Raw genomic sequence first — 27,977 nt, forward strand, 5'->3', positions numbered from 1 at the left:
AACAAATCCACCTCTGAATTATAGTTTAAAAAAAAAAACGGAATAAAAATGAAATAAATACATACATAACACATATATACTTAAATGTTCTTTGTTGACTTGAATACTTGCTAGAAAATGCCTTGAGCAATATGAATTTCAGACACTGATGAGAGCAAAAACATTCATTTTCAATAATCATCTTTATTAGTATATTTAAAAAGGTACATGATAAACCTGAGCTACTGCTTTTGTACATTTAACATTATACAAAGACAACTTCCATGTACATTTAGGATTTTTTTTGTGCTCCAAATCCTCAGCCAAGTATCACTTTGTCCTTTATCAGGGTTATTATATATATAATATAATCCTAGAATATCCACTTTAATCTACTTTCTTGATTCCCATTATCTAAGGACTACTATAATCTAAAGCTCAGAGTATTCCCTCTGATTTTTTTTTAAAAAACCATATTCTGTAAAACTTCAAAGTTGGTCAGTGCAATAACTGGTCCCAATATTGTATTTGTGAACAAGTCATGAAAAAAATTGTTTTTATTCTATCATTTAGCACTTGATTAGTTTTTAATACTGTACCAACCAGCTACACATTGATGGAATGATGCGAATAACTTGTTTGCTCTATTTAATTTCCTATTAGCTGAGTTAAGCTATAAATATGTCCCTTTATAATGACTGGAGAGTTATTCTCCCATTATGGAAAATAAATGACCAATCTAAACAAACTAAGAGATAGCCCAACATCACTCTAAAATCATCTAAATGTATAAAACAAGTCATATCAAATGTTTCCCTTATTTAGACCCTGTTAAGGAACTCTTACAAATAACCAGAGGGAAGTTCCAGAAATCCAACCATGGCTTTGGATGTTTAAAAAAAATACAAGAATAAAAAAAAAGAATATTCAAGTTGAATTTCAGTAGAGGGTAAATTAACTTTTTTCTTTAGGTAGCCTACTAAAATACTGTATTTCTCAAACTGGAAATCTGAAAGGATAGTATCCCCCTAAGAAAAACTCCACTTTTTTGAAAATGATGCACACTCTTTAAGGTCACGCTGATCTTAGGTGAAAGTTAAACTAAGCATTTCAAACAAAATGTTTATTGCTTAACATTCTAAAGCAAGTTGCTTTGACAGTTTTAAAAGTGTACATACAAATGTGAAGCACTTGTAGAAACACCTATAAATATTTCTCGCTTTTACATATCCCCAAATGGCACAAGCACATTTAATACTGAAAAAAAATACTATAAATTGAAATTGAATTCAGCAGTTCTTTTAAGACAGATGTACAATTGTGTAAACAAAGCTTTAGTATTCAGAGTTTGGGAATCTAGCAGCAAAACAAACTATTTGCATATAATGTAGTGCAATGAACATTTGTTCTTAAAAGGATCCCCAGCCTTAAAACTTTAGTAACAAAACAGAAACATTTAATAAGAAAACTGTTTAAATTATTCGGCTCCTATAACCACCAGATTCTCTAGAAAGCTCCATTTTCCAAGAAGATACTATTAGAAGTCTATGCAAAACTGTGTTCTGGGTAACTGACTTTTACAGCTCCCCAATAGCAGGCTCGAACCAAGCACACTAAGCCAAAGAGGTAAGCAACAGCCCATGAAACATAAGTGGCATGAAATGTTCTAGCAAAATCCTGGGTACCAACCTTTAAAAAGAAACACATGGGAGAAAATATAGTTAATATACAGTACAATACTAAGTCTTGGAGTAGTTTTTTATTTAACTTGACAAACTATCAAAATCTGAGATTAAAGCAGCCTGACCTCTAACCATTTCTGATAACAATTATCAAGGTAGTCTTTGACTTACCTCCATTTGTTTACTGACCATTCAGAGTTACAATGGCACTGAAAAAAGAGGTCCTCGTACTTACAATTCTTGCAGCATCCCCACAATCGTGATCAAAATTCAGGTGCTCGGTACCTGTGTTTGTGTATCCATACTTGAGAATAGCTAATATTTCTCATCAGAACCAAAAGCTAGGGAAGCCAGGAACCATATTCTTCTGTACAACACTTTTTTCTTGCAGAAATTAGCAAGGACAAATAGTGTTTCTACATGCAAAATACAGAATAAATTGTCTAAACCAGGGCTTTTCAACTTTTTCACCCATTGTACCACTTTTAGGATATGGCAACATCCAAGTACCACCAGTTGCCTAGCAAGGTGTCAAAAAATTGATGACCCCCAAAAAAGGAAAAAAGTGATGAAGTACAGGTAGTCCTTGACTTACAACAGTTCATTTAGTGACTGTTTGAAGTTACAATGGAACTGAAAAAAGTGCCCCCCAAGCCACAGCCGAGCAAGACACCTGCCTGCCCGCCCGGCAGCGCTCTTCCTCCTGTCCAAGGTTTTCATTATTGTGAGCATTTCTGTTGAGGATTGGCAGTGAGGGTGGAGTGGGGGTGTTTGGTTCCCCCCCCCCTCTGCTGGGTGGTTGCAGCAGGTTTTGGTCACCACATGACCCTGGGACACTGTGACCATCATAAATATGAATCAGTTGCCAAGCATCTTAATGTAAATCACAAGACCCTGGAGATGCTGCAATATTCCAGCTGATCGGCACTTCTGGGCTCAGCAGAAGCGCGAGGATCAGCGCCAAGCTCCAGCTGGAGCCTGGCGCTGATCCTGGTGCTTCCGCTCAGCCCTGCAGCTCCAGCCATTTCTCACTCAGGCTTGTGCGGTGCTTCCACCAGTTCAGCTCATTCCCCTCCTCCACTACCACTTTTCTAGGATGGTCACGTACCACCTGCTAGATGCCAATGTACCACGGGTGGTACCCGTACCACTGGTTGAAAAGCCCTGGTCTAAACTAACAAAAGAATTTTGTAAAAACATCTTTCCTTGTAAATTACAATTTAATACCTATATTAAAACTTCTTCCCTGCTAAAAAGAAAAGCAAGGCCCTTCTGGATAACATGGAAGGTTGCTCTCACTGCATGAAATTATTGCATTTAATTTTTGATGGGTGATTGTTTTGTGCAAATTTGTCTTGTGGTGTTTGGGCTATGTGGGGAAGCCAGCCCAGTATGAAGGCAGCATCCTTCCCTATTTGGCAATTGAAGACACTGTCAGGCCCATTAAAGATTTAGTTGGACCACAGCCAATAAGACACAGGACAATTTCTATTTCATGTACAAGTAATCTTCAAAGTTAAGATCATTATGGAACCATTGGCCAACCTGATTTTACAACTTTTTTGTGGCTGTTGTTAAACAAATCACTGCAGTCATTAAAAACGCCACAGTCCTAAAGGAAACCAGTGGTTCACTACAGCCATGGTTTTGCCAAATAGCGAACAGTCATAAGTTGAGGACTACTTGTCATCTGGGACATAAATGCTAATTTATTATCTGCCGGCAAAATCTTGTATTTTGACATTTTCTAGATTTTTATGGGTCAGAACTGATTTGCAAACATTTCATAAGACACTAGTTGAAGAAGTACCATGTGTCTGATTCAATATTGAAAACCAACACTAATGCTACTTACAGTTAATCCAACACCAATGAAGATAAATATCATTCCAATTGTAATATATGCACAGCACCGTCTTCGTGGGAGTGCACATCCTACAGAAGAACTGAAAATACACAGTATTTCATAGCCAGAATTAAACATAGATTGATACCATGATTTTGAAGGTTCACTGAAGAACGTACAAGATAAAACTGCAATTTAAACTCTTTTTGAGGTTCAAAGTCGCATCATGTTCTTCGACTACTGTGAAAAATATTTCATTTCACAATTCTAATTGTTTGTTTAGTTACAGACATTCCAAAATATTTGTAGGAACAGTAAGCTATCATATGATTACCCAAAAGCAAGGCTGATTTCAACAAAAAAGACCCATGTGCTCAACTTGTGATTAGATTTTTTTCCCCTTAAATCTTGGTGGAATGTCTTTAAACTGATTGACTTAGTCAGTTTTACTTCAATAACAAATGTTCTACTTTCAAACAGAAGAGAGAGCATTACTTGGTCACTGTTAATTGAGGCCTTTAATCTGTTCTCTAAGGGTTCCCACTGTTGAAAGAATAAATGCTATTTCTATCACAAGATACTTTAAACTTCTTTAGAACTCCTATGTTTGACACTCAGTTTTTATAGGCAAATTTTGCTTTGTTACCATTAACATCTGGACAGTGTATATGATTCAAGCATTTTTACTGGGTGATAAAACCTGGTTTGTATTATTTTTCTTAATAGAAATAGTAATAGCGATAGCACTTAGACAGTGCTTTACAGCCCTCTCTAAGTGGTTTACAGAGTCAGCATATGGCCCCCAACAATCTGGGTCCTCATTTTACCGACCTTGGAAGGATGGAAGGCTGAGTCAACTTTGACCCAACCTCAACTTTTTATTCTGATTCTAAATATAAAAAGGCAGTAAGATTTTCATTCTAAAATGAAAATGGCAGCATGTATTTACAACTCAGATTTGAAGTATCTCATTCAAAGCTCATATGAAGACTAGCCTCAACCATATCTATCTGCTAGAGTGCAATAATTCTATGTAGTAATTCATGTACTTTGAGCTTTTTTTAAAAAAAATGAAAATCCAGCCTACTATAAATTGTACATGCATCACTCACTTAAGTTTATCACAAGATGGATGCTTGGATATAAAATTAGATAGAAAGCTAACAGAAGAAAAACTAAATTGTTTTTACCATTTTCTTTGAAAGTAACTACTGTATACAAAGCATTTACAATCAAGAAAGTTTGCAAGATTTTGACTTGCAAAAGTTAGAAATGAAAATGTCAGTTGACAATGTAAACACTGTAAATGATTTTTTAAAAAGGATAACATTTATTGAGAACTAATATTTGGAATAGAATTGCATCCATAAATACTCAGATTTATAGACGTATTTGTTGGAACTTACATTTTTTTGCAATGTGGGCACTTTGCCAATGTGTTGAATCTCAGTTCCATCCACTGCAATAAAAAAACTGGGTTGAAAAAAATGCCAGCATGAAAAATACTTATTTTGCTTCACATTAAATGTCATGGGGATCACAGCAAAATAGTTTACATCTCATGACTTTTATTCCTTATTTTCTTTCGTCACTGCAATGCTCTGTTGCAGGCAATAGCCCCATACTTTGTGCTTTGGGATTTCTATGTAAAGTAATTTCCCATGACTTGCTAGTTACAGGCCTCTGTATATTATTCAAGAACAGTAGTACCACTTTTCAGTATTAATAATTGTAATATCAAAAGTATTTCATGATTATGATTTTATCTACATATAATCAGAGAGATTACTGATGCCCATAGAAAATAGTATTTTAAAATATTTTTTATTTCTTACTATAAATCTATAGTTATATAACCATCAACAAAATCATGGCATGATTAAGAAAATTAATTGGCTTTTCACTCAAATGATTAGCTAATAGTGCTATGTCATCTACCGTAGCTATCATGTATTACAAGTAGTCCTTGAGTTACAACTGTAAGGGAGCTTGCCTAACATGGTCGTAAGTTGTAACAATCAGGTCACCCATGTGACCAATGTGATTTTACAATGTTTTTTGTGGCAGTTGGTAAATAAGCCCTTTGTCTGCTATGGGCCAGTTTTACCAAATCCTGCAGCAAATGCAAAACCAGAAGTAAAATGCAGTCATGTGACCACAGGATGTTGAAAATAGCCAGTTGCTGAGCACCCAAAGTGAAATCACATGACCGCAGAGGGAGGGCATCAGAACTTTGAATCCAGATTGGAAGTAAACCCAGGGAGGTCCCTCATACCTCTGAACAGTTGTTAAGTGTTTGGTTGTAAGCCGAGGACTACCTGTTCATCTTCTTGTAATTGGAGATTCAAGTTTCAGGTTTAGTCCCAGGTGTCCATGCAAAATATATATTCTAATAATTAGCAATACCTATTTCATATTAATTATTACATTAATTATTTAGAAAAAAACCACTTAAATGATTTGCTGTAAAGCTTACCGTACATTTTGTCATGGGGCCAGCTTGTAAATGAACTTGCTATGGTAAAACCAAGTGTGATAAAAGATTAAAAAACCTCAGACCTGTTTGACTATTATATTCAATTAATTAATTTGACCCTCTTTTTGTTTCATTGTGACTGTACTTACTAGAAATGTATTTCCACAGTGTCCACACACTACTCTGGTGCCTTCTGGCTGAGCTGGTATTGCAGGCTGCGCTGGCTGCTCTTCTGGAATCAGCATAACTGGACCAAGATTAATGATGCGTCTACTGTCAGAAGTAATATGTCATACCATTTCAGAAAAAAAGAGAGAGAGAAAGACTCTTTCATCATCTAGTATCCTTTTTACAAAGAAAAATCATTTGGTCAGTTGTATTTGCCAAATTCCAACACCAAACACAAAGGCAGTTAAGTAAACTCTTATTGATCCCTGTAAAACAATCAAAGTTTCAAAATATAGGCTTCTCTTCAAATGAATTAGAAAATGCCATAAAATTAAAAGTGCACATATCGAAACCAAGGCAAATTAGGAACAGATCATTCCATCTGTAAAGTCTGAAACATCTGGTGCAATGCAGGACTCCTAATTAAACCATTTCAGACAGTTGCTACTTAGCCTCAGCTTGAACACATCTGAGGAGCTCTCACAGTAATTATTTCCATTGTCAAACTGCCTTGAGAACCGAAATTTTATGCAACCTGACTGCACTGCCTTAAAGTCTTAATCATCTCTGTAAACTATCATCCTTATCATTCCAGTAGCCATAAAATCTAAAGTAACTACGAAGAGTTCATTACTCTGATCCATGGTTTGTTGAAATAACTCTTTAAAGAAGTAATTGTATACTCTTTCTAGTAACTAGGCCAGTTGACAGACAACTTCAAATCCAATTTCTTGATAACTGATTAATAGAGAAGTCTGGTTATAGCAGTTACAGAAGTTAAACAATTCAGCAAAAGAACTTAAAGTATGACTAGAACACGGGCTGGATGCATCACGAGGAAGCCACACCCACTCCATTGCTGGCAATGGGGAAAAAGTTCAGATATATCGTGTGACGTCACAAGTTTGACATGTCTGATCTAGAAGATTTAAGTTTGGAGTTGAATACTATTCAGAAACCAAGGGTACTGTAGTCAGGTCCAAACTACTCACAGCTCAAAGCCAAACTCATGGTGGCCTTAGTATACTTATTCTGAACTGATTGCATGCATTGCATTTTCTGAAATGGAGATAGTAAGGCCAATATCCTGATTGTATTTATAATTATTCACTGGAAAGTAAATACTTCATAAGTAACTTTCTCGGAAGTTATAGATTCCTTTAGTTAAGATTGAGGGGGAAAAACCTGCACGATTACCCTGTTCAGTTTTCTAAAATATCTTATTTCAAAATTGTAATTCATAGGATTCTTGATGGATTAGTTTTGCTGCAAACAATGTATTGGACCATTAGAAACTGATAATGAAACAATGAAAGGAGAGGAATCTCTATTGGTTTGGCATCAATTTTAAGAAAGCATTTTATTAATTAAATGTGGGATTGTCTATGGAGATTCTCAGTCATCCAAGTCATAGTTATCCCAAAGATGCTTTTTCACGAGACAACTCGACTTTCTTGTTTTTCTTTGAAGACGTTTTGCTTCTCATCCAAGAAGCTTCTTCAGCTCTGCCTGGATGGTGGGTAATGGAGTATAAATCTTTCCATTCCCCAACATCCAGTCAGACCTGAGGAAGCTTCTTGGATGAGAAGCGAAATGTCTTCAAAGAAAAACAAAGTCCAGTGGCCTCGTGAAAAAGCATCTTTGGGATAAATGTGGGATTCATTTTAATGCAATCAATAATGCTGGTACTATGTTTGCCCATGTGTGTGCGTGTTTGTGCATATTCCACTTTACAGTCCTCTTTTACAGATTAAAGATGGTCAAATTGAATTTAGTGATCAATCTTGATTAATCCACCTATCTCTGGATCAGTGAAACGGAAGGTGGATTAAACTCTTGGGCAAAAGGGATTAAAGCAAATATAAAGAGTTTCATCATTTAGGCCTAATCTAGCATTAAAGTTTCCAGAAATAACACTAGTATTATTAATATCATATCTAGTATTTAGTTTTCAAGCTCATCCCATGTATACATTAACTCAATATAGGTAGTCCTCGATTTACAACAGTTCATTTAGAGACCATTCCAAGTTACAACAGCACTGGGAAAAAATGACTCAACCATTTTTCAGAGTTACAATATTTGCCGCATCCCCATGATCATGTGATCAAAATTCAGATGCTGGTTCATATTCATGATAGTTGTAGTGTCCCAAGGTCATAGGATCACCTTTTGCAATCTTCTGACAAGCAAAATCAATGGGGAAGCCAGATTTATTTAACAAGAAGGTTACTAACTTATCAACTGCAGTAACTCGCTTAACAACTATGGCAAGAAAGATTGTAAAATCGAGCAAAGCTCACTTAACAAGTGTCTCACTTAACAATAGAAATGTTGGGTTTAATTGCAGTCGTAGGTCGAGGACTATCTGTAATTGCTGTTGAGGTAATAAATATCAACTACCAGATATTACCAACTTTCCTCCTGCTTTCATATCCTTAATTTGATGGAGTTGATTAGTTATGATGCCAAAGCATAAGAAAGGAAATGAAAATAATCCATCTAACTTTTGCCTAGTTAATTTCCCAGGTTTAACCAGTAACTTGAACAACAAATACCTTTTCTTAGAAATTAGTCAGTTTAGTACTCAATTAGCCATATTCCCATGCAGGTAGAGGATAATGTAATGGCCAACAAGTAAGCTAAACTTAGGCAGGACAATTAACATTTGATTGTTGTATTAGACCAGACATGTCAAACACAAGGCCCGGGGGCCGGATGTGGCCCGCGAAGTGGTTTCATGTGGCCCGCAAATCCATCCTGGAAACAGGGAGGGAACGGCCCCCACTGCCTTGGCCCTGGCTCAGAGACCCTCCTTCTGCCAGAGACCCCCAGATCTGTCCCACTCCTGCCCAGGCCCCCATAGGCACCCTTGATGCAAACGAGGTAGAGCTGGCCATGCCCACCCAGTAGGCCATATGCACTTTAGCCACGCCCACCCAGTAGGCCACGCCCACCCTGGCCATACCCACCCGGCCCCCTGAGGGCAACCGCAATGCTGAAGCGGCCCTCAATGAAATTGAGTTTGACACCCCTGTATTAGACTATACAACCTTACAGAAAAATATTGTAACTATCCCAAGATAGTTGAGCTTAAATGGACTCCAGAAGATGGTAGAGGACAGGAAGGCCTGGAGGAACATTTTCCATGGGGTCGCGATGGGTCGGACATGACTTCGCAACTAACAACGACAACAATCCCAAGATATGTCTTATCTTTCACTTTTCAATGTAAATATAGTAATAGATTTACAGGATAATAAGACTGAGATGCATTCTGGCTCCTTTCCTATTCTGATTTTACTTCAATAATATCTCAAAAGAGCTTTCCTCTTTTTCTTGACTATTTCAAAACTTGACTATTTCAAAACTCATCAAATTTAGTATTTCATTGTGTTTTGAAGTAGAAATCTTGTCCTGGTACTCATCTTTCTCCCAGTATTCGAAGTGTAAGGAAGAATGTGCTGACGTTGGCTGCCTCGTGACTCGCTATTATTTCAGCCAAAATAGCGGGTCACGTGGTAAGTCACATGGTTTTCTTGGTACCTGTTGCTTTTAGTATTCATCACATCTTCCAGAAAGAATTATGGACAAGTATCCTGATGTCACTGTGTATTACTTGTTCTATATGCACATGATATGGTATTACTTTGAACTTTTCATAACAATGCAACTGTAAAGTGAGTTCATTTAAATAACTGAGTTATTAATTTCTAATTACCTCTGCTCTGAACAGCATGTATATTAAATACAAATATAATAGGCACATGTTTTTATGAAATCTTACTATTCCTTTTTATTCATCTAGAGCAGGCCACTTAAGAGTCGACTGAAGTAACATATTTAAAGGAAAATGATCTTGCAGCTACTACATGAATTGGGCATCTGGGGACTGGTGCTACCAAGTATGTCCACTGCTTTGCTGAGAATAGAATGGATCTTTGGTCCATTACTATCAGAATAGCTATACAATATTGGTTGGCGGGCCTACTTTGTGCCTAGATAAACCATGTTGTAGAAAATAATTTAAAGATAATGCCTGAGTCTGGGATTATTTATGATATTTCAAATGTTGCTCCATTCCAATGGAACATGCATTCAGCCCAACTTCTTAGGTTAATGTAAAGGATTGTTTGCTTTCAAGGACTTCCTTCCAGGATTAGGTATAATTTTCAGCAGAAAGAGCTCAAATGGCTAAGCGTGGTTGCACTGGATCACAGGATGTTGAAATATTGTCAGTCCTTGAGACCAGCCTTTGCTTTGAATGAATTTCTTCAGCATATTTCTGTGCGAGGAGCAGAGAGGCACTCTTTGTAGAGCATCTCTGTATTTGTAGACAGTCTCAGATTGAAGATCTAAGGCATTATATTTATTAATTTATTAAATTTATTTAAATACAAATACTCAGCCCTAACTGAAAGATGGGACAAAAAGGAGGAAGTAGGATGAGTGGGGGTGGGACTATTATTAATCTATCAACCAGCCCCGATGTGAAACCCCCTCCCACTGGAGCCCCCAACCAACTGGCAGAGCCAGGTATTTTAAGCTCCTGCGGAAAGCCAGGGGACATGGAGCTGATCTTACTCCCGGGGGCAAGATGTTGGATTTTAAATTGCACAAGGCTTTATTTATCTGTGGTATCTTGATGCACTGAGATTCCTAAAGAGAATTTGTTTTATCTTGGCAGATTTAGATGATGATAATTAGTATATTTTTATCCTGTCTTTTTTATATGGGTAGCCCTCCTTTAGTGACTGCCTCATACCGTGACTGTTCACAGTTATGAAGTGATGAAAAAAGTAACTTTGCAAGCAATCTTTGCATTTATGACCTTTTCAGTTATGTAAAGCAAAGAAAAGCTGAAGTAAGATAGTAAACACAGTTGCCATTTCACTTAACAACCAAGTTGCCAGTCCCAGTTGTGGTCCCTAAACAAGAACTACCTGATTGTACCTCAGGTACAACCTAACAATTACTAATGCCTCTTATAAAATTAACCAGCAAGTGGCAAGCAATACAGACATCAGGGAAGATTAGCAATAGCAATTAAATATAAAGGAGGAAATTGATTTAAATAAAACATACTTTTGCTATGATCTGTTTTTAGGTTTAGTTATTTGGAAGTTGTATGTATAAGTCTCTGAGATGAGATATGCCCAATATATCGCTATTGTGTGAATTTTATGCAGAATTGACTTGGGAGGCCGGTGTGTGGTGTAGTTGGTTCACATGGTGTAGTAAGATGGAGGGTTTGTTGTCACTGTGTGTTGGGGGGTGGGAGCACAAAGGGAGGCTCAGCTAATCTCAATGTACACATAGTTGTACTTTGACAATAACGGTTCATTTCTATTAAAATAATCGGATTGAAGTAAAGTACACTTCATAATAACTAGTTATTACTGAATATTGCTAAGGTTTGGAAGCAGCAGAAATGGTATACATGTTCTTGCTATTTATTTAAAATTATTTATATGGATACCTATCTCAATAATTATGGTCAGCTATCAATGCATGAAAACATAACAAAACACAATGTAAAATGTGTTTGTGTTTGTGTATTTGTGTAAAATCAGAAACATACTTTGGAATCAGACCTGAACAGCTTTTAATGTGATGGCATTTAGGAAGGACTTAAAAACTTGAGTTTTCCAGGTCTTGGGGCAGATTGGAAGGGAAGTGATTGTTTTAATGTTGTTTTTGTATTGATGTTATAGTCCATATTTCCAATGTGTTGGGCTTTTTAATTGTATTTTTAAATTTTATGTTATTATACTCAATTCTGATTTAGAACTTGAGCTGCGCAGAGTCATTATAATTTTGGGAAGTGCCAACATAAAATAAAATTAAAAATTAAACACACATAAAGAGTACAATATAACTGAAACATCTAGTAGATTACTTTAAAAAGGTACATTAACATAATCTATATGACTCAACAGATATCTTGACCCAATATCAGGTCTTCAAGGCCTTCAGGAGCTATATATATATATTTAACATTAAGTAATCAGCCTTAGCACCAGTAATGATACTGTAATCAACAGAATTATGAATTTTCTATGAAAGCATGAATACCTTCCATTAGAGATTATGCACATTCTCATAATTAAAGAAAGTGGATGTACACAAAAAATACTCATCTTCCTTTTTTTCTGAGTCATTATTAATTTCCTATCGTTCCTCTGATTAATCTATATTTGATAATGGCATTAATAAATATTTATCTTTACATCTGTTTGACTTGCATATGCTAATGCCACAGTTTATATGAAATAAAACAATAAAAACAACCAAAATAATATTAAGGACACAAATTGAAAATTTTGTGGCTCTTACCAATTGGGTCTTGGACATCCTATTCTCCTTGATGTATCCTTACAGATAAGCAGACAGTTACATGGACATCTAACATACTTTTTCCCTGAAGGAGGGTTTTTGATAGGCTACACAAACAAGAAAAAAAATCACATGTTGATTCTCAAAAGGAAAAAAAACTTACAATGATTAAAACAGAGCAACAGAAAAGATTCAACTTGAGTTAAAAGTGTTATAGCACAACATATTTTTCCTTTCAGTTTAATACCAATTATTGGTACTATGTTTAAAATTCAAAGTTACATATAGAAGTGTCAGTGGCTGTTACTGTATGCATTTATAATAAAATGTCTATATTCTCCTCCTCTATCTTTCCTAGAGACTATACAAGATTTTCTTTAACATATACTCAAGAATGATTATCATACAATTAAACAACACAATATATAACATAAACAGAGACGGTGCCATAAATTGCTGTTACAACAAATCAGAATCCTATTGTTGTTTACTTATTTAATTTTATAAAGGTCTCAAGAACCAGAATATTATCAAATATTTCTTTTTTTAGTTATTAAAGATTCCCCAGAATCAAATTATTTAAACATCTTTAACAAAAGAGTTTTATAAGTTGGGCCAATTTTGAGAAATGCGCAAGCAGAATTCCAAGAATTGGTGAATTGGTTTTTGGCTTGAAACAACCTGAATCAGCTGGCCAGACAATATTGGGGAAAATATTGAACAGAAGTGGGGTGAATATAAAATGGGTAAACTGGTGGTTATGCCAACAATCAGATGTAAGAACATTTCAAAATCCTAAACTGTTATAAAAAAGGAGCTTTGTGCAAAAGAGTTAAGAAATGATGGTACGATTTGTTTTTGGCTATTAACATTGAAAATGCTATTGTGGGTCTTTATCTGGTATCCATCAATCCTATTCTTTTGCTATCAACAGTATCTGATTTTTTCTTGCTAAAGAGATTCGTGTGTGATGTAATAAAATCTTGGAACAATGTAATATAAGAAATAAAATATTCACTGCAACCAAAAATCAAGAAAGATTCAAATGACATAGTTTTATGTTTGATGTTGACTTTCTAATGATTTAAAATATTTTCTAATATTCTAATAATTATCTTCAATAATTAACAGAATATGTTTTTAATGCAACGGATGTAAAATAGGGTTATTCTGCTAGAAAGATTGAACAAACTATGTATGTATGTGGATATGTGTATGTATACACACAAACAGATACCCAGAGAGAGACTCAAATTAGACTTAACTAATTATTTAGCTATTTAGCTTAGAGGATAATACTGGACTAGAACAGGGCTACTTGCATTATCATTGGCCATACTCTTTGCCATTTCTGAAATCACTGTCCGACTCACAGAATTTAAATTCTCATGCAGCAATTGAAGCTAATTACCACTCTTCTTCCTGAATCATACTGAAAACATTCTTTCTTAGGAACAATCTATTTATTCCCCAACCATTCCTTTTGATTTCTTTCCCCCAAATTCCCATAGCACCCTTCCAAATTAAGAAAATTTCCCCTTTTCCCTCAGCTAAATTCATCTGTACTATGTAGAAGATGTCTGATGAAAGCAACATGTCCTTTCTCCCCCTACCGTCTGCAAGGATCTGGTGACCCATTGTTCCTGCAATCTGAGGAGTCTCCTATCATAGCTACCAGAGAAAATATCTGTCATAATTAAAACTCCTTCCTCTCTCAGAAGAAGAGATGTAACTCAAGACCTAATCAGATTACTGAACCACAAACATAAGAAGAGAAGGGAATTAGGGAGAAATAATGCAAACACTACCTCTTTTGTATGTTGTAATATTTCACATATATAGGAAAGTGGCAGAGCTTATGGTACTACTTTTATGGTGCAACAAAAATGCTAGGTCTTTCAAACATAGTTCCCATGAAATCAATAAAAAGCCAAACCCTTGATTTATACATCCCTCGACAGAACTGATACACAAATATATTTTACATCAGTTATTATCGCAAAGAAGAGTAAGATCAAAAGCCAATCTTACTACTACAAGTCCAAACAACACTGAAGCTACTGTTTCCTACTAAAAATATAACTATGGCAGTCTCACACAAGTGATTCTTGTAATAGCATGTTGCACTCTTGACCACTGTAAAGCGGTCCAATAGAGCATGTTATAGAATGAGAAACTTGTAAAGCCATTTACCGTAGCCTCATTGCAGTCTGTGCACTTGACCACATGTTGGTGAAGCTTCCCTTCCAAATTGATTAGTGACTGGCACACACGGCAATTTATTACAGGAACACCACTGGCATCTGGGCTAGCAATGGCAGTGTAAGGTGGCGGGAGTTCTGCTACAGAAAGAAAAGACATGTTTGGGACAAAGCATCTAAAAGCCATTCACACAATGAATGCAGAACTAATCGGTCATGTGCCCTTGCAGTTAATTCAACTGTCCTTTCATTCAAAAAACCATCCACCTTAACACCCAAGTGCCATTGTTTCAGGATGCATTCTCTGTTAAAAAAAAATCTGGGTTGAAATACATATAAATATACAAAGAATTGTAAAGATGAACATTCTATTAAAACCAAAACTTTTTCTATTGCGATTAATGGATAGTCAATTAGGGAAGAGCCATGGAACAATGTTTTTATATATGATATGCCAGACTATTACATGTGCAGAAATGGAAAGATTTTGAAATGTCCACATTGAGGAAACATTGGTGAGGATGACAGGAGAGACGGCAAAATTAATTTGATTAGAGAAACAATTACATTTATCAGTGACTGGACATCCCTCATGGGCTTTTTGCAGAAAAAAAAGAGAAAAATGAACTTGTGATTTATGGGTTTGAAGATTTGAAAGGGTAGCTTATGTAAAGAAGGAAATTATGATGTAGCTTTAGAGACAAAGGGCAAAATATAAATGTACTTATAATTGCCATCCTGAAGTCAAAAGCTACTTTTTTATAAGCTTTTTCTGAAAAGCTACCATTTGTCAAAAACTTTAAGTACCTGATACCTCTAATAAAATAAACTCCAGACAACATTAGCCCTCTATTAAGAGAGATCAAAATTAGAAAAACAACTGTATCATACCAGTTTTTCAACTCTGAAATAACGTGTCTAAATCTGGGTTTAGATCTGAAATTAATATCCTGCATCAACATTACTTATAGTCATAGATAGTATCCAGATCATAAATGATTGCAATGAAAAATTTACTGTTTCACCTACTAGTAAAGACAATGTTCAACAAGCACGCAAGTTAGCTGGGATTATGTGGATTAGGACTAACATGGCTTGTTTCATTTTAGCCTTGGATTTCAGATGGCGACATATGCCCAAAGGATTCCTTTGAGCTAAATTCCCCTTTGCAGAATACTTTAAAATGACATACATCTTTGCATTTTTAAATATGCAAACAAAGGATTTGGACTGAGAAGGATGTGTTCCTCACACACAAATTTCCCTCTACAACAGATGGCAGATGAACTAAAGTCAAGCCATCACCCCAATTGTCATCTTCATAGACTTGCTGACTCCATTGGATTATTACTGTATGCTTTCTACCTTGAGCTGAACTCAAACGTTTGCTGGCTCTTTGAAGTGTCTATTGATTAAGATCCAAGAAAATCCGCTGGAGATCTTTAATTTCAGTCAAACCTTTCCTGGCTTGTACATATGACAACCGTGTTGGACAGTTCCATCAAGCAAAATTTGAGGAGATCCATTAAGGCCCCTTCCTTTCTTTGACTCAGACTGGAAACAATAGTTTTGTTCTCTTAGCACATTGCCCTGCCACTTCCCTCACCGGGCTTTTATTTTTAGCAAAAGTTTTTTTTCAATTATAGATACATCTAGAATTTAAGAAAGCATTCTGAACTGCAATAAAGATTAGCCTTCATGGAAGTGAGGACTTGGTCAAACGTGAAATGTTATATATGAGACTTTTATGCCCCCTCTGTTCACTTCTATGTGTACACATGGATGAACCTCATGTAGTCTCTCTCTCACTGTCATTGTTGCCTTTCCTTGAAATACCAAACTTTTTGAATAAAGGGAAAAGCTACCACCATCTGAGCTCTGCTGCTTATGAACTGAGCCAGCTTAAAATAATTAAAAATAGTTAATTTTAAAAAAAGACAAGTTAGAGCGATAGGGAGCCTTAGCTCAGACAACCCTGCTGGTTTCATCTTATCTATTGCTACAAGATATAAAGAATGGTAGCCACCTTGAATGGCACTGAAAATAACAGTTTCACTTAATTTTATGACTGAAAGGCAGATTATAAACCCAGGCAAAAGATTAGTCCAAAACTAAGGAACCTTGTGACAATCATTTAAAGAGGAAGTAAGCTTTTGGAGAGGCTCCAGCTGCTAACTTAGCATTTCAAAGGAATTCCTTGGGAGAAACCAATACATATGTTAGTCCATTTCCAGTATTATACATCAAGATTTGCCCCTACATTGCAAAACATTTACACTGTTAGACAATTCACAATACTAGCAGATGAGGAAATGTTTGTTCCTATTTCCCAGTCATTTCCGAAAGGTCTCATTTTGGCAAGTCTCTTGTGTCCTTAGATCAAAAGGTTTCAAGCCATCTTGCTAGCACTGGCGTATACAGAGATTTATAGCCCCTTCTGGATGTCAGTCACATCTCCAGAAATAAATGGTGAACAATTTAGTGAAGAGAAAGAAAAACAGAACTTCCTTAAGCCTTTACCTTACATCCAAGAAAGTGTGTGGAACACTATCATGATCACAAGGAGAGTAAAGACTTATTTAGCACTTCAAGACATGGAAGATTTTTTAATTTTACTTTATTTTAATTCCATTTATATCCCGCCCTTCTCCGAAGACTCAGGGCGGCTTACAAGCTTAGCAGTAGCCTTCATTCTATGCATATGCCTGCTTATTAGGGCTTTCACAGATTTGCTATTATAAAACGTATATTCCCTTTGGCTTCACACTCACAAAAGCCAACACTGATGCATAGAATAAATGTTACACCTATTTCCACTCTTTCCTTTCCCAGGAACATTTGTTTTATTCAGATACAATATATTCAACACAATCCCTGCTCTGCAATTGGAAAAGACAAAGGCAGATTTGGTTTTGCTCCTTTCATATTAGAAAGATGCTTCATTATTGTAATGCAGCTAAAGAAAACTCTACACCCACTTGTCTAGACCTTGAATCCTAATAATCTGGAGGAAAATGGAAATAAAGTAGGGGGGAAATGGACAGGAAAAACCACAGGTGCTATACTTCCAATTTTAGTTGGAGAGCTCCATCATCTGATGCATCAAACCAGAATATAAAAATGAGAGGATTTGTGACTCCACTGGGCAAGTGACACAACTGTGTATTTGCATCATAGCATATGTTGCAAAAACATAAGTTGTTATTTGCATGATAGTCATGATGCTCATGTCAACATCACTCTCCCCCCCCACACACACATACATATAGGCTTTCCCCATAAGGATAGCCTTTGTGTCCAATTCCCAAGTGTGCCAAATCCATATCAATGGTTACTTATCTGCCAACAAGCTAATCTATATTAAGAATTAAGTAGAAAGCCTGCATAACTACCAGTATCAAAGAAAACTTCAGTATTTTTGTTCCCAACTGACACAGTCCCTGCAACCATTCTTTTAAATCTCTTAATGTCTTGGGGGTCCCTTAACAGCACTGCTTCAATTGACCCTTAAATGCATTATGAGAGAATTGAAGGGAATTTGAGTGCAGAGAGGAGCAGTTAAATTAGAGAGCAGGTGCCTTAGGCAGCTGCAGCTGACATCCCCTTCAGCAAATGACACAAGGAGAGGAAATTGGAGCTGCCTGGTTTCCATCTGGAAGGTTAGTGGAGAGACTAAATTGTTCTTGCCCCTTCTGGGATGCATGAGGGAGGATCCTGCTCCTTCTGCCTCCATTGCCTTTGCCTTGAATACGCTGAGACAGAATGTTATTAAGAGCCTGTGAAAGTGATGACAAACCTATGACATGGGTGTCAAAAGTGACTCCCTGCAATGTTTTGGATGACCTACCAGCAAGGTGCTGGTCCTTACCTATAAAGCCCTACATGGCTTAGGCCCGGGATATTTGCAGGACCGTCTGCTGCCAGGAACGATTTCCCATCGCCCTGTGTGCTCACACAGGGAGGGTCTCCTCAGGGTGCCATCGGCCAAACAATGTCGGCTGGCGACCCCCAGGGGGAGAGCCTTCTCTGTTGGGGCACCTACTTTGTGGAATCAAAGTAGGCCCCAGACCTTCGGTCCTTTCATCGTGACCTTAAGACATATCTTTTCCAACAGGCCGACCTGGACTGATGATAATAGGGTTTTAATTATGATCTTAAATGTTTTTATTGGTTTTAGTGGGACTTCGACATAATTTAATTCTTTTTAAATATTTGTATTTATTGTATTTTATTGTTGTTAGCCGCCCTGAGTCCTTCAGGAGATAGGGCGGCATACAAGTCTCATTATAAATAAATAAATAAATATTTATTTATTTATTTATTGAATTATATACCGCCCTATTGCCGAAGGACTCAGGGAATAAATAAATAAATTTACCAACCCCCAACAATCATTCTCGAAAGCACCCCCCATTCTTGCACAATTTGGGAAGACTGTGTGAGAATGGTGTGTGTGCTCTCATGGAACCTCCAGACCTCCCCCCAGAAGTCACATGAAAGGGCTGTGCTCTCACATGACCTCTGGACACACATACCACCACCCCAAGAATTGGGTGAGAATAGGACATGCTTTGGTATGGTTTTAGGAGGCTACAGAGGCCACGGAAGAGCATTCTGCAAAGATGCTTCAAGAACCAAGGCCCTCATAAGACCCAGAGCTGTCTTGGGTAGGCCCCAGGGGTCTGTCAATAGAAGGAGAACACCACTTGAACACATAATTGGTTTGTACATTTTGTAAAATAAATTAATATGTACAGTTGTTTTTCTTTTATTCTGGAGGGTATGATGACATGGGCATTTTCTGAATTTTTGGCATGCCAAGCCCAAAAGGTTTGCCATCACTTACCTGCTATGTTTCACCTCACTCACCAAAAATGTAAAATAAATGGCCTAGGAAATAGCTTAACCTGCCTCCCATAGTTAAATCCCTAAACTAGATTTATTCATTAAACTCAGGAAACCCAAAAATCTTTGATCCTGCTCTCACACATATTCTATCATGTCTACTTTGCATCATTATTCGAGTTACTATGAACTTTCTACCCCCACCCTAAGTCAGAAATGGAGTAGCAGCCATCAAAATGAATCCAAATTAATGAATCCACCTCTGAAAAACAAAGGGATATTTTCATAGTGAAATTTTGAACTTCAGAAGAAGTGTGTAAGCATGCTAGGTACATGAATGTAAAAGCAAACAAAATAAAAAGTGTTTTTACAGGGGAAAAAAGACAATGACACACATATTCCTGAGCCTGGAATTATGAACTGAAAACATTTTTTAAAATATTTTTTAAAATATTTATCTCTAGATACCTCCCTCCAACACACACACACACACAACACACACCCCTGATATACAATAGCCTCTAGCTCTGTTTGCCCTTAAAACCTGCCTTTTTCTTTTTGGTTGTTTTTACTGTTGCGTTTCATCAGCATTTTGTATTTGGAATTTCATATTATATATATACATGTATGTTTGATATTATGTGGATATTTTGTTTTTCTGATGTACACCATCCAGTCACATTGCTTGTCTTATAAAACAGGTACAGTAAATCAAACAATAAAATAAATATATATCTATACAATGCCCATAGTTGGGAACAAATCCAAGAACTACAATGCATTTCCAGAGATATTTTAACCAAAGGAAATTAACCCAGTAGACCCAGCCTTTTGCACTTTTGATTGTTGTTAGATATCAGGCTAGACAAAGCACTAAATCTCAGCTCCCCAAAAACTTAACCCCTGCAGGTTCAGTAACTAAGTAACAGAATAAGGTTTTTTCACAGACTTGACCCTGCTAGATATTATAATAATAATAATAATAATATTACCCTGAGGAGGCCCTCTTTGTGGGAACGCACAGGGCGGAGGGAAGTTGACGCTTTATTGCTTTACTGCAGACAAGATAGTAGTGATCTACCCAGGAAAACTGCTTACTCAGAAGGCAAGAATCAAGGCTTTTTCTTCCTGCCTTTTCAAGTCTACAGACTATCTCAGTGCTTCTTAACATCAGTGCCTTTAAGATTGTGGATTTTAACTTACGGAATTTCCCAGCCTGTAGGCTGTCTGCGCAATTCTGGGAGTTGGAGTCCACATATTTTAAAGATGCCAAGGTTGAGAAACAATGGACTATCCGATCTTCTCCTGGTCTGCCTTACAGGGTTAGCACTCACACAGATTCAGTGAGGTACCAGCTATGATACCACTACCAGCTATGACTACTGTGCTTAATGTAAATACAAAAGCTTCACAATGAGATTTGTAGGTCACTGAAAGTGCACAGATACTGTGGTCTTTCTGCTAAGAAAGTAACTACTAGCTTATCCAAATAGCCATGAATATTAAACTGAATTTAAACCCATGCATCTCTCGTTTGGAAATGAAGTTTCAACAAATTCAATAACTATTTTTTTATAAATATTAAATTAGTATGTCATCATTCTGCTTTAAAATAGTGCCCTAATTAACTAACAATACACACAGAAACCTTTAGAGGTCTGGGACAATTTTTTAAATGGTATCTTTTTCCAATTCTCAAGATCTAAAATGACTTCTTTTCTTTGAAATTAACACTTTGTAGACATAGACATAGTTGGACCATAAGAAAGGCTGAGCGCCAAAGAATTGAGGCCTTTGAACTATGGTGCTGGAGAAGACTCCTGCGAGTCCCTTAGACTGCAAGGCGATCAAACCGGTCAGTCCTAGAGGAGGTCAAGCCTGACAGCTCTTTAGAAGGCCAGATCCTGAAGCTAAAACTCAGATACTTTGGCCACCTAATGAGAAGGAAGGACTCACTGGAGAAGAGCCTAATGCTGGGAAAGATTGAGGGCAAGAGAAGAAGGGGACGACAGAGAATGAGGTGGCTGGATGGAGTCACTGAAGCAGTAGGCGTGAGCTTAAATGGACTCCAGAAGATGGTAGAGGACAGGAAGGCCTGGAGGAACATTGTCCATAGGGTCGCGATGGGTCGGACATGACTTCGCAGCTAACAACAACAACAAGACATAGACAAGAATTTAATTTGATTTAATTTGAACCAGGAATCATCAATGGATTCACACTAAACCTATTTCAGTATCGTGGCTCAGAGTTCATACTGTTAATGGCTTTGTGCAGAGAATCTCAGCCAAAAAACAAAACAAAATGTATAAATTTAACTCTGTGTAACTGCAATTAAAATGATTACCTTCCAGATTTGGAGAAGAGCATCTTGCTGCAGGAGATAGGTTTCACTGTTAATCATAGCTTATAGAGGAGTCCATCTGTGGAAAATATTGGGCAACTCTCAAATTCCTCAACACTTAGAATTTAATGGTAGGTTGCTGTTTATACTTTTAGCCATGAAACAGCGAAGCCTGATGAATTAAACTGCACTTACAATTAGAGCAGCGATTACAATATTCCATAGCATCTGTTAACATATAAGTAACTGAAGTAGCCAGCCTTAAAAATATCAAATAAGAGATATAAGATAACCTTTATTGTAATATTTTATTGTGAGCACACTGTACATTATATACACTAATACATAGTTCAAGTACAAGCTGGCCCCCAGCTAAGCAAGATATAGGATGTGCTTCAATTCAGTCATAATCTTAAAGCATAATTCACCAATGTTACTGCACATAGTATCAATACAAAAGATAAAGAAACAGCAACCACATCACCCAGTGATCTAATAAATGTTGTGGTATCCTTGCCAAGAATATCTTCTCAGTGATTTTGATCACTGACTTTAATCTCTATTGCCCAGCAAATCATTTAAAGATTGCTTTGTGCTCATTACCATGGGGAACAAAAATCATCTGGACAGCCATAAACCATATCTTTTTTTTACTCTCTCTTTTGAATGAGCCACGGTGTCTGGATTCACAAAAAGCACTAAGGCAACAAGTGTGTTTAGCAAGCTACAGTGACTAGATGTGCCCATCATATTAAGCTATACCCAAACACATTACAGTGATGTTCTCATTGTCAGCCCTTCATAGTGGACCATAGTGGACCAACCAACAGACCCAGTAGACATTCCACTGGATGACATCGCCAGGGCTCGCTGCCTTGGAAGAGTGAGGAAAATTCTCAGGGATGACTCATACCCTGGCCAGTACCTCTTTACTGTCCTACCATCGGGTAGGAGATACAGAAGTATAGCCAGCCATACCAACAGGCTGAAGAACAGCTTCTATCCATAGGCTGTCAGGCTCCTGAACAGGAAATAACTCTATGTAAGATTGACTTGCAAGGCTGGTGTGTTGTGCAATTAGCTCACATGGTGTAACAAGATGGTGGGTGTGAGTTGTAGTGGGGGGAGCATGAAGGGAGGCTCAGCCAATCTCACTGTACACATGTACTTTGATAATAAAGGTTCGTTCATTCATGTAGTTAGGTAGAATAGCATAATCTTGAAAGCCTGTCTAAGCTCCCTCTCTATCCTAGCTTATACTAAACAAAATAAAGCGGGAATTATTTTTCTTTCTTTCTTTCTGATTCTTTTTTCATTTTTTGGACTATGTAATCTTTTCTGCAAATCCCCCTTAACTACTTGTTCATTCCCGAGCTCATTCCTGAAAGTCAACCCTACATTCCTTCATACTTAGTCACCAAATCTACTCAATACTAAAGCTGCATAAAGTTTCATTTCAAATTTTAATTTGAAGATGATTTGACTGAATAATTTCTTCAAATTAAAATGAATCAAATACAGTATGATTCAATTAACACGAAGGATTTCTGCACGTGCACTGTTTCACTGAACTGAATTTTATCAATTCAGTTTGATGATTTCAACCAACTTGATTCTTCAAATAAAATCCCCCACTCAAACTGAACCAATGAATCACATTGTAATCTGCTCAGTCCACAAAACCTATTAGCAACAGTTCTATTCTCATGGTACAATACCTGTAGCTATCAGCAGGATCTCAATTTGAACAAAAGAGAGCCTTGAACACGGCTTCTATTACAAGGCCAAACTAATTATATCTACAACAGCATATGAAGAGACAATGGGTTGGCATTTATTTGTCCATTTCCACATACTTTCATTAAAATATTAGCAATCCCATTATTAGGACACACCAAGATAATGCTCCTACAATCAAAGCAAACACAAGCTCCAAATAACCAGAAATAATTACAGAAAAAACATGGCATCAGCCGAGATGTTGTCTTGTAAATGAAGGACTCCTGGGTGTTGAGCTTCCTGCAAGAATTCCTACATTTTATTTTAGCAGATTTAAATTATTGCTCTCAATGAATTGTATTGGTCTTAAAAAATATCATCTATCCAGGTCCAAGAAATACGCTTTCTCTGAAACTGTGCCTGCCTTCTGGAATGGGGTTCCCCCCCCAAGATCCAGATGGTCCCCATTCTGCTGTTCTTTAGAATACTCATGAAGATCTGACTCTTCAGGCTTTTGATGAGGAAGAGTGATACTTTTGCTACCTTTATTGTTCCTTTTTATTGATTTTATTGTAACTTCTTTGAATGTTGTGAGCCTGATATTGAGAACCATGCATTACGGGCCTTGGAAACCAGTTCCAGAAGATATGGATCTAAGTTTTATTAGGAAAAACAACTTCTGAGCTACAAGAGGAGGTTGTACATTCCTGTTTGTATTTTCTTAATTTTCAAGTTCTACCTTATGCTCAGTTTCTCAAAAAATGAACTTTTGCTCTGTAAATATTCCCCAATGGGGATTCATTTTTGTGTTATGACAATAAATAAAAGGCTCTGACCAATAATTAATCATTTTCAGCCTTTACTTCTAGAGAGGTCAGGACATTTTGATCCTTCCTTGCCAGGGGAAGCACATGGGCAAATCACATGGACAGCAATAAGCAAAGGCTTTTTGCAGCAAGCTACTTTCTTTCTGGGCTGTAGAATACATTAAGCCAGGGGTCTTCAAACTTGGCCCTTTTATGACTTGTGGACTTCAGCTCCCAGAATTCCTCAGCCAGACACACTGGCTGAGGAATTCTGGGAGTTGAAGACCACAAGTCATAAAAGGGCCAAGTTTGAAGACCCCTGCATTAAGCTAACGCAAAAGAGTAGAGCAAAACTAGGCACGAAAACAAAAAATGGAGCAAGTTCAAAGAAAAGGAAGATGAAATAATCCTCTTAGAGCATTCCAGGACTATGTAGGCTTCCCTCAAAAGCCTCATGAGGTTTTATATTTCCAATTTCAATTCCTAATTCCAAGAACAGGAGTATGAAAGCTTCTAGGAATAAAATATGATTTCTATCTGGTCTTCTACCCTCCCTCCCTCTCTCTCCTTCCTTACTTCTCCACTGACCATTCCTGGAATGATTGACTCTTCTACATCATGCAATGCTAAAATGTGTTTTATTAATTTGTTGTGCTGTACAGTCCCAGAGCATATGATGAATGTATAATTTGTTGTATAAAGATAATCCTTGACTTACAAGTATTCATTTAATGACCATTCAAAGTTATAGCAGCATTGAAAAAAACTGACTTACAACCAGCCCTCACAGTTACAACCATTGCGATATCCTCAGTCAGCTGATCAAAATTTGGGCGCTTGGCAACTGGCATGTATTTATGATAGTTGCAGCATCCTGGGGTCATGTGATCGCCATTCACAATCTTCCCAGAGTGCTTCTGGAAAGCAAAGTCTATGGGGGAAGTCTGATTCTCTTAACGACTGCCTGATTCACTTAACAGTGGTGACTCGCTTAACAATCATGACAAAATAAAATGTAACTCACTCAACAACCATCTTGCTTAACAATGGAAATTCTGAATCCAACTGTAGTTGTAAGTCAAGGACTACCTATAAATGAACCCTGGTCGTTGGGCTCATGGGAGAATTCAATTGCTCATAGTTTACAGCTAACTAATGTGGAGGAACCACCAAAGTCATGCTGTGAGCCAGTCTTGCCTTCTCTACAAAGGGGCATTGACCAGAGAAGGGAATAGGTGTGAGAGTACTGTACTAGCCCCCTATAACGCTTCTATTTCCCTGTCCCTTTTACACACTATGATCAATTACTGCAGTAATGGTAGCAGAAGACAATCTTGGAAGATAGGAAACAGACTCCTTTGTTTTCTAAGGAGTTTAATGGGCATATGTGGAGTTCTTTCCTTGGTGACCCGAAACCCAGGAACCCCCGCTTAGCTGAGAATTGTAATAACGCTGAAAACAGCTTGGCTATCGCTTGATTAGCTCACCACAAATACCCTCACGTAAAAAGTCACGCCCCCAAACTTGTGGAGGCTTTTAGACACCCCCTTAATCTTCTCCAGTGGCGTAGCGTGGGGGGTGCAGGGGGGGCCGGCCGCACCGGGCGCAACATCTGGGGGGGGCGCGCTCGACGGCGCCGGGATCCGGCAGGGCGGAGGCACCGGAGCCCCAGCCGGGAAGGGCCTGACGCCCCACGGCGCGCCACACACACACACACACACACACACACACACAAACATACAACCACACAGCGTGACTCCTCCTTCGGGCCGCTCCGCCGTTTAGCATTCAGCTAGAGGAATTTAATCTGGAGGACTCTTAATAGGGCTCATATCGGATAACTGCGATCTAGGCATTAGCATCATTTGACAGGATAATCTCCTTAAGATCAGGGAATTCTTGCTGCACACCGATTTGGGGTGGGCAAACAGTCAACAGGTTGAGGCTTCCGCACACCGAGAGGAGCACAAGCCCAACCTGTTACATGTTTGCAATAGTAATAATTTTTTTAAAAAAAGGAAGGAAGGGATGCCCTCCCACCCCTTCACCCCCCCCCCCATTGGCCGACCTCCATCCCGTTCGCAAGAGAAAAGGGTCGAACTTCGCTGACGCCCAAGGACGCAGCAGATCAAAGCCCGAAAAGGGGAGGCGAGGGACCCGCCGCGCTTACATCCAGGAAGATGGAGAGCCCCTTGGTCAGGGTCAGGGCAGAGCGGGGCTCCCGGGGGGAAGAGGAGGCAGGAGCTGCGTCCGGGCTCTCCGCGCCATCCATGCTTCGCTCTGGACCTTCCTTTGCCGACTATGCCGGGATGCGAGGAGGGAGGGCGGCAGCTGCTGGCGGCTCTTCCTCCCGTTGCCGGCGAAACCCCCGCCCCGCCCCTTGGCCGAGTCCCGATTCGCAAGGCGACCAGGACGAGCCACGGCGTCCCAACGAGCGAGGGAGGGAGGGAGGGAGCGCGCGCTCAGCCCTCGGTTGCTGCCAGCCGTGGCGCCGCCCTCACCTGCCTTTCGGCTGTGCTCGCCGCCAAGCGCGGCCTTGAATGAACGCTGCTTCCCTTCCGTTGGCAGCTGGGTGAAACCGAAGTTGGAGCATGTGCATTCTTCTCCGTTCCTTTCCCCCCCCCCCGGAATTCAGCATTTCTGCTTCTTACGGCGCAGACCGCAAAGCAAGCGACAACCTCCCCTACCACACACACACACACACACACACACACACACAGAGACACCCGCTCTCTTCTGTGGTACCTAGCCAGAAGCCGGGTGGGATTCTACATTCCGATAATGCATTATTTACACACAGATACACCAATTCTTGGCAATTGCGTACCTGTCCTTCTTTTCTCAAGAGAAGCCCCCTGATTCAGCAAAATTGTGGGGGGGGGAGGGGAGGGAAAGGAGGGAAGCGCAGAGAGCCAGGCAAATGGGAAGAAGGCTCAGGAGCTTCAGCCTTGCCTCAAGGACAGCGGAGTCCTCTCCGCAGCAGCCGCGTCCCCGCCCCCTTCCAAGCCGATGCCCCCCACTCCGATCCCCAATTCTCCCTTGCCATCAACAAAGCAGCTAGGGAGGCCTGGGGGGCGCAAAGAGACGCACCCCTTCCGCCCCCACATTCACTCCCCAGCGCGCCTGGAGCTGCCCAAAGCCGGGAGTAAACCGAAGCCCCCTGGAGACGGTTCGCTCCCGCGGCCTCGAAAGCGACCCGCGGAATTCTGCCCCGCCGCCCAAGCTCGTCCGCTCGTTCCTCCGTCAGCCCCCCCCCACCCCCGCGCCCCGCTCTTCTTCTTCTTCTTCTCCCCTCGAACTTGGCAGCGACGCCGGGAAAGCCGGTGGGGAGTTTGGGGCCAACGTGCCGGGATAAGGCAGGAAAAACCGCGGCGAGGCTGGGGAGAGAGATGAGGGTTTTTTTTTTTACCTCTCGGGCTGCCGTCCGAGAAATACGGCGGGGCCGTCGGAGTCACGTTGCCCGAACTGGGCGCTGACAGCAGCGGGGACCGTTCATCCACCCCGTCAGCAGCCATGACTCGGGCACTAAGCGGGGAGCGAAGGGACCGGCTTCCTTTCAGCCCCGCTGCGCCAGT

The 27,977-nt window shown here is 38.9% G+C and overlaps 1 protein-coding gene across 1 annotated transcript; it reads right to left on the reverse strand.

Moving 5' to 3' along the window:
• Positions 1–515: 515 nt before the first annotated feature.
• On the reverse strand, positions 516–27,922 carry PIP4P2 (phosphatidylinositol-4,5-bisphosphate 4-phosphatase 2). Its single transcript, XM_081326012.1, has 7 exons — positions 27,812–27,922; positions 14,681–14,829; positions 12,488–12,594; positions 6,133–6,256; positions 4,914–4,966; positions 3,517–3,607; positions 516–1,668 (listed from the first exon to the last, which is right to left on the reverse strand). The coding sequence occupies exons 1-7, from the start codon at positions 27,915–27,917 to the stop codon at positions 1,525–1,527; spliced, it is 774 nt and encodes a 257-aa protein (XP_081182138.1). The 5' UTR covers positions 27,918–27,922; the 3' UTR covers positions 516–1,524.
• Between the last annotated feature and the right edge of the window lie 55 nt (positions 27,923–27,977).

The sequence above is a fragment of the Vipera berus genome, assembly GCF_964194415.1.
Source record: "Vipera berus genome assembly, chromosome: 3".
Lineage (NCBI taxonomy): Eukaryota > Metazoa > Chordata > Lepidosauria > Squamata > Viperidae > Vipera > Vipera berus.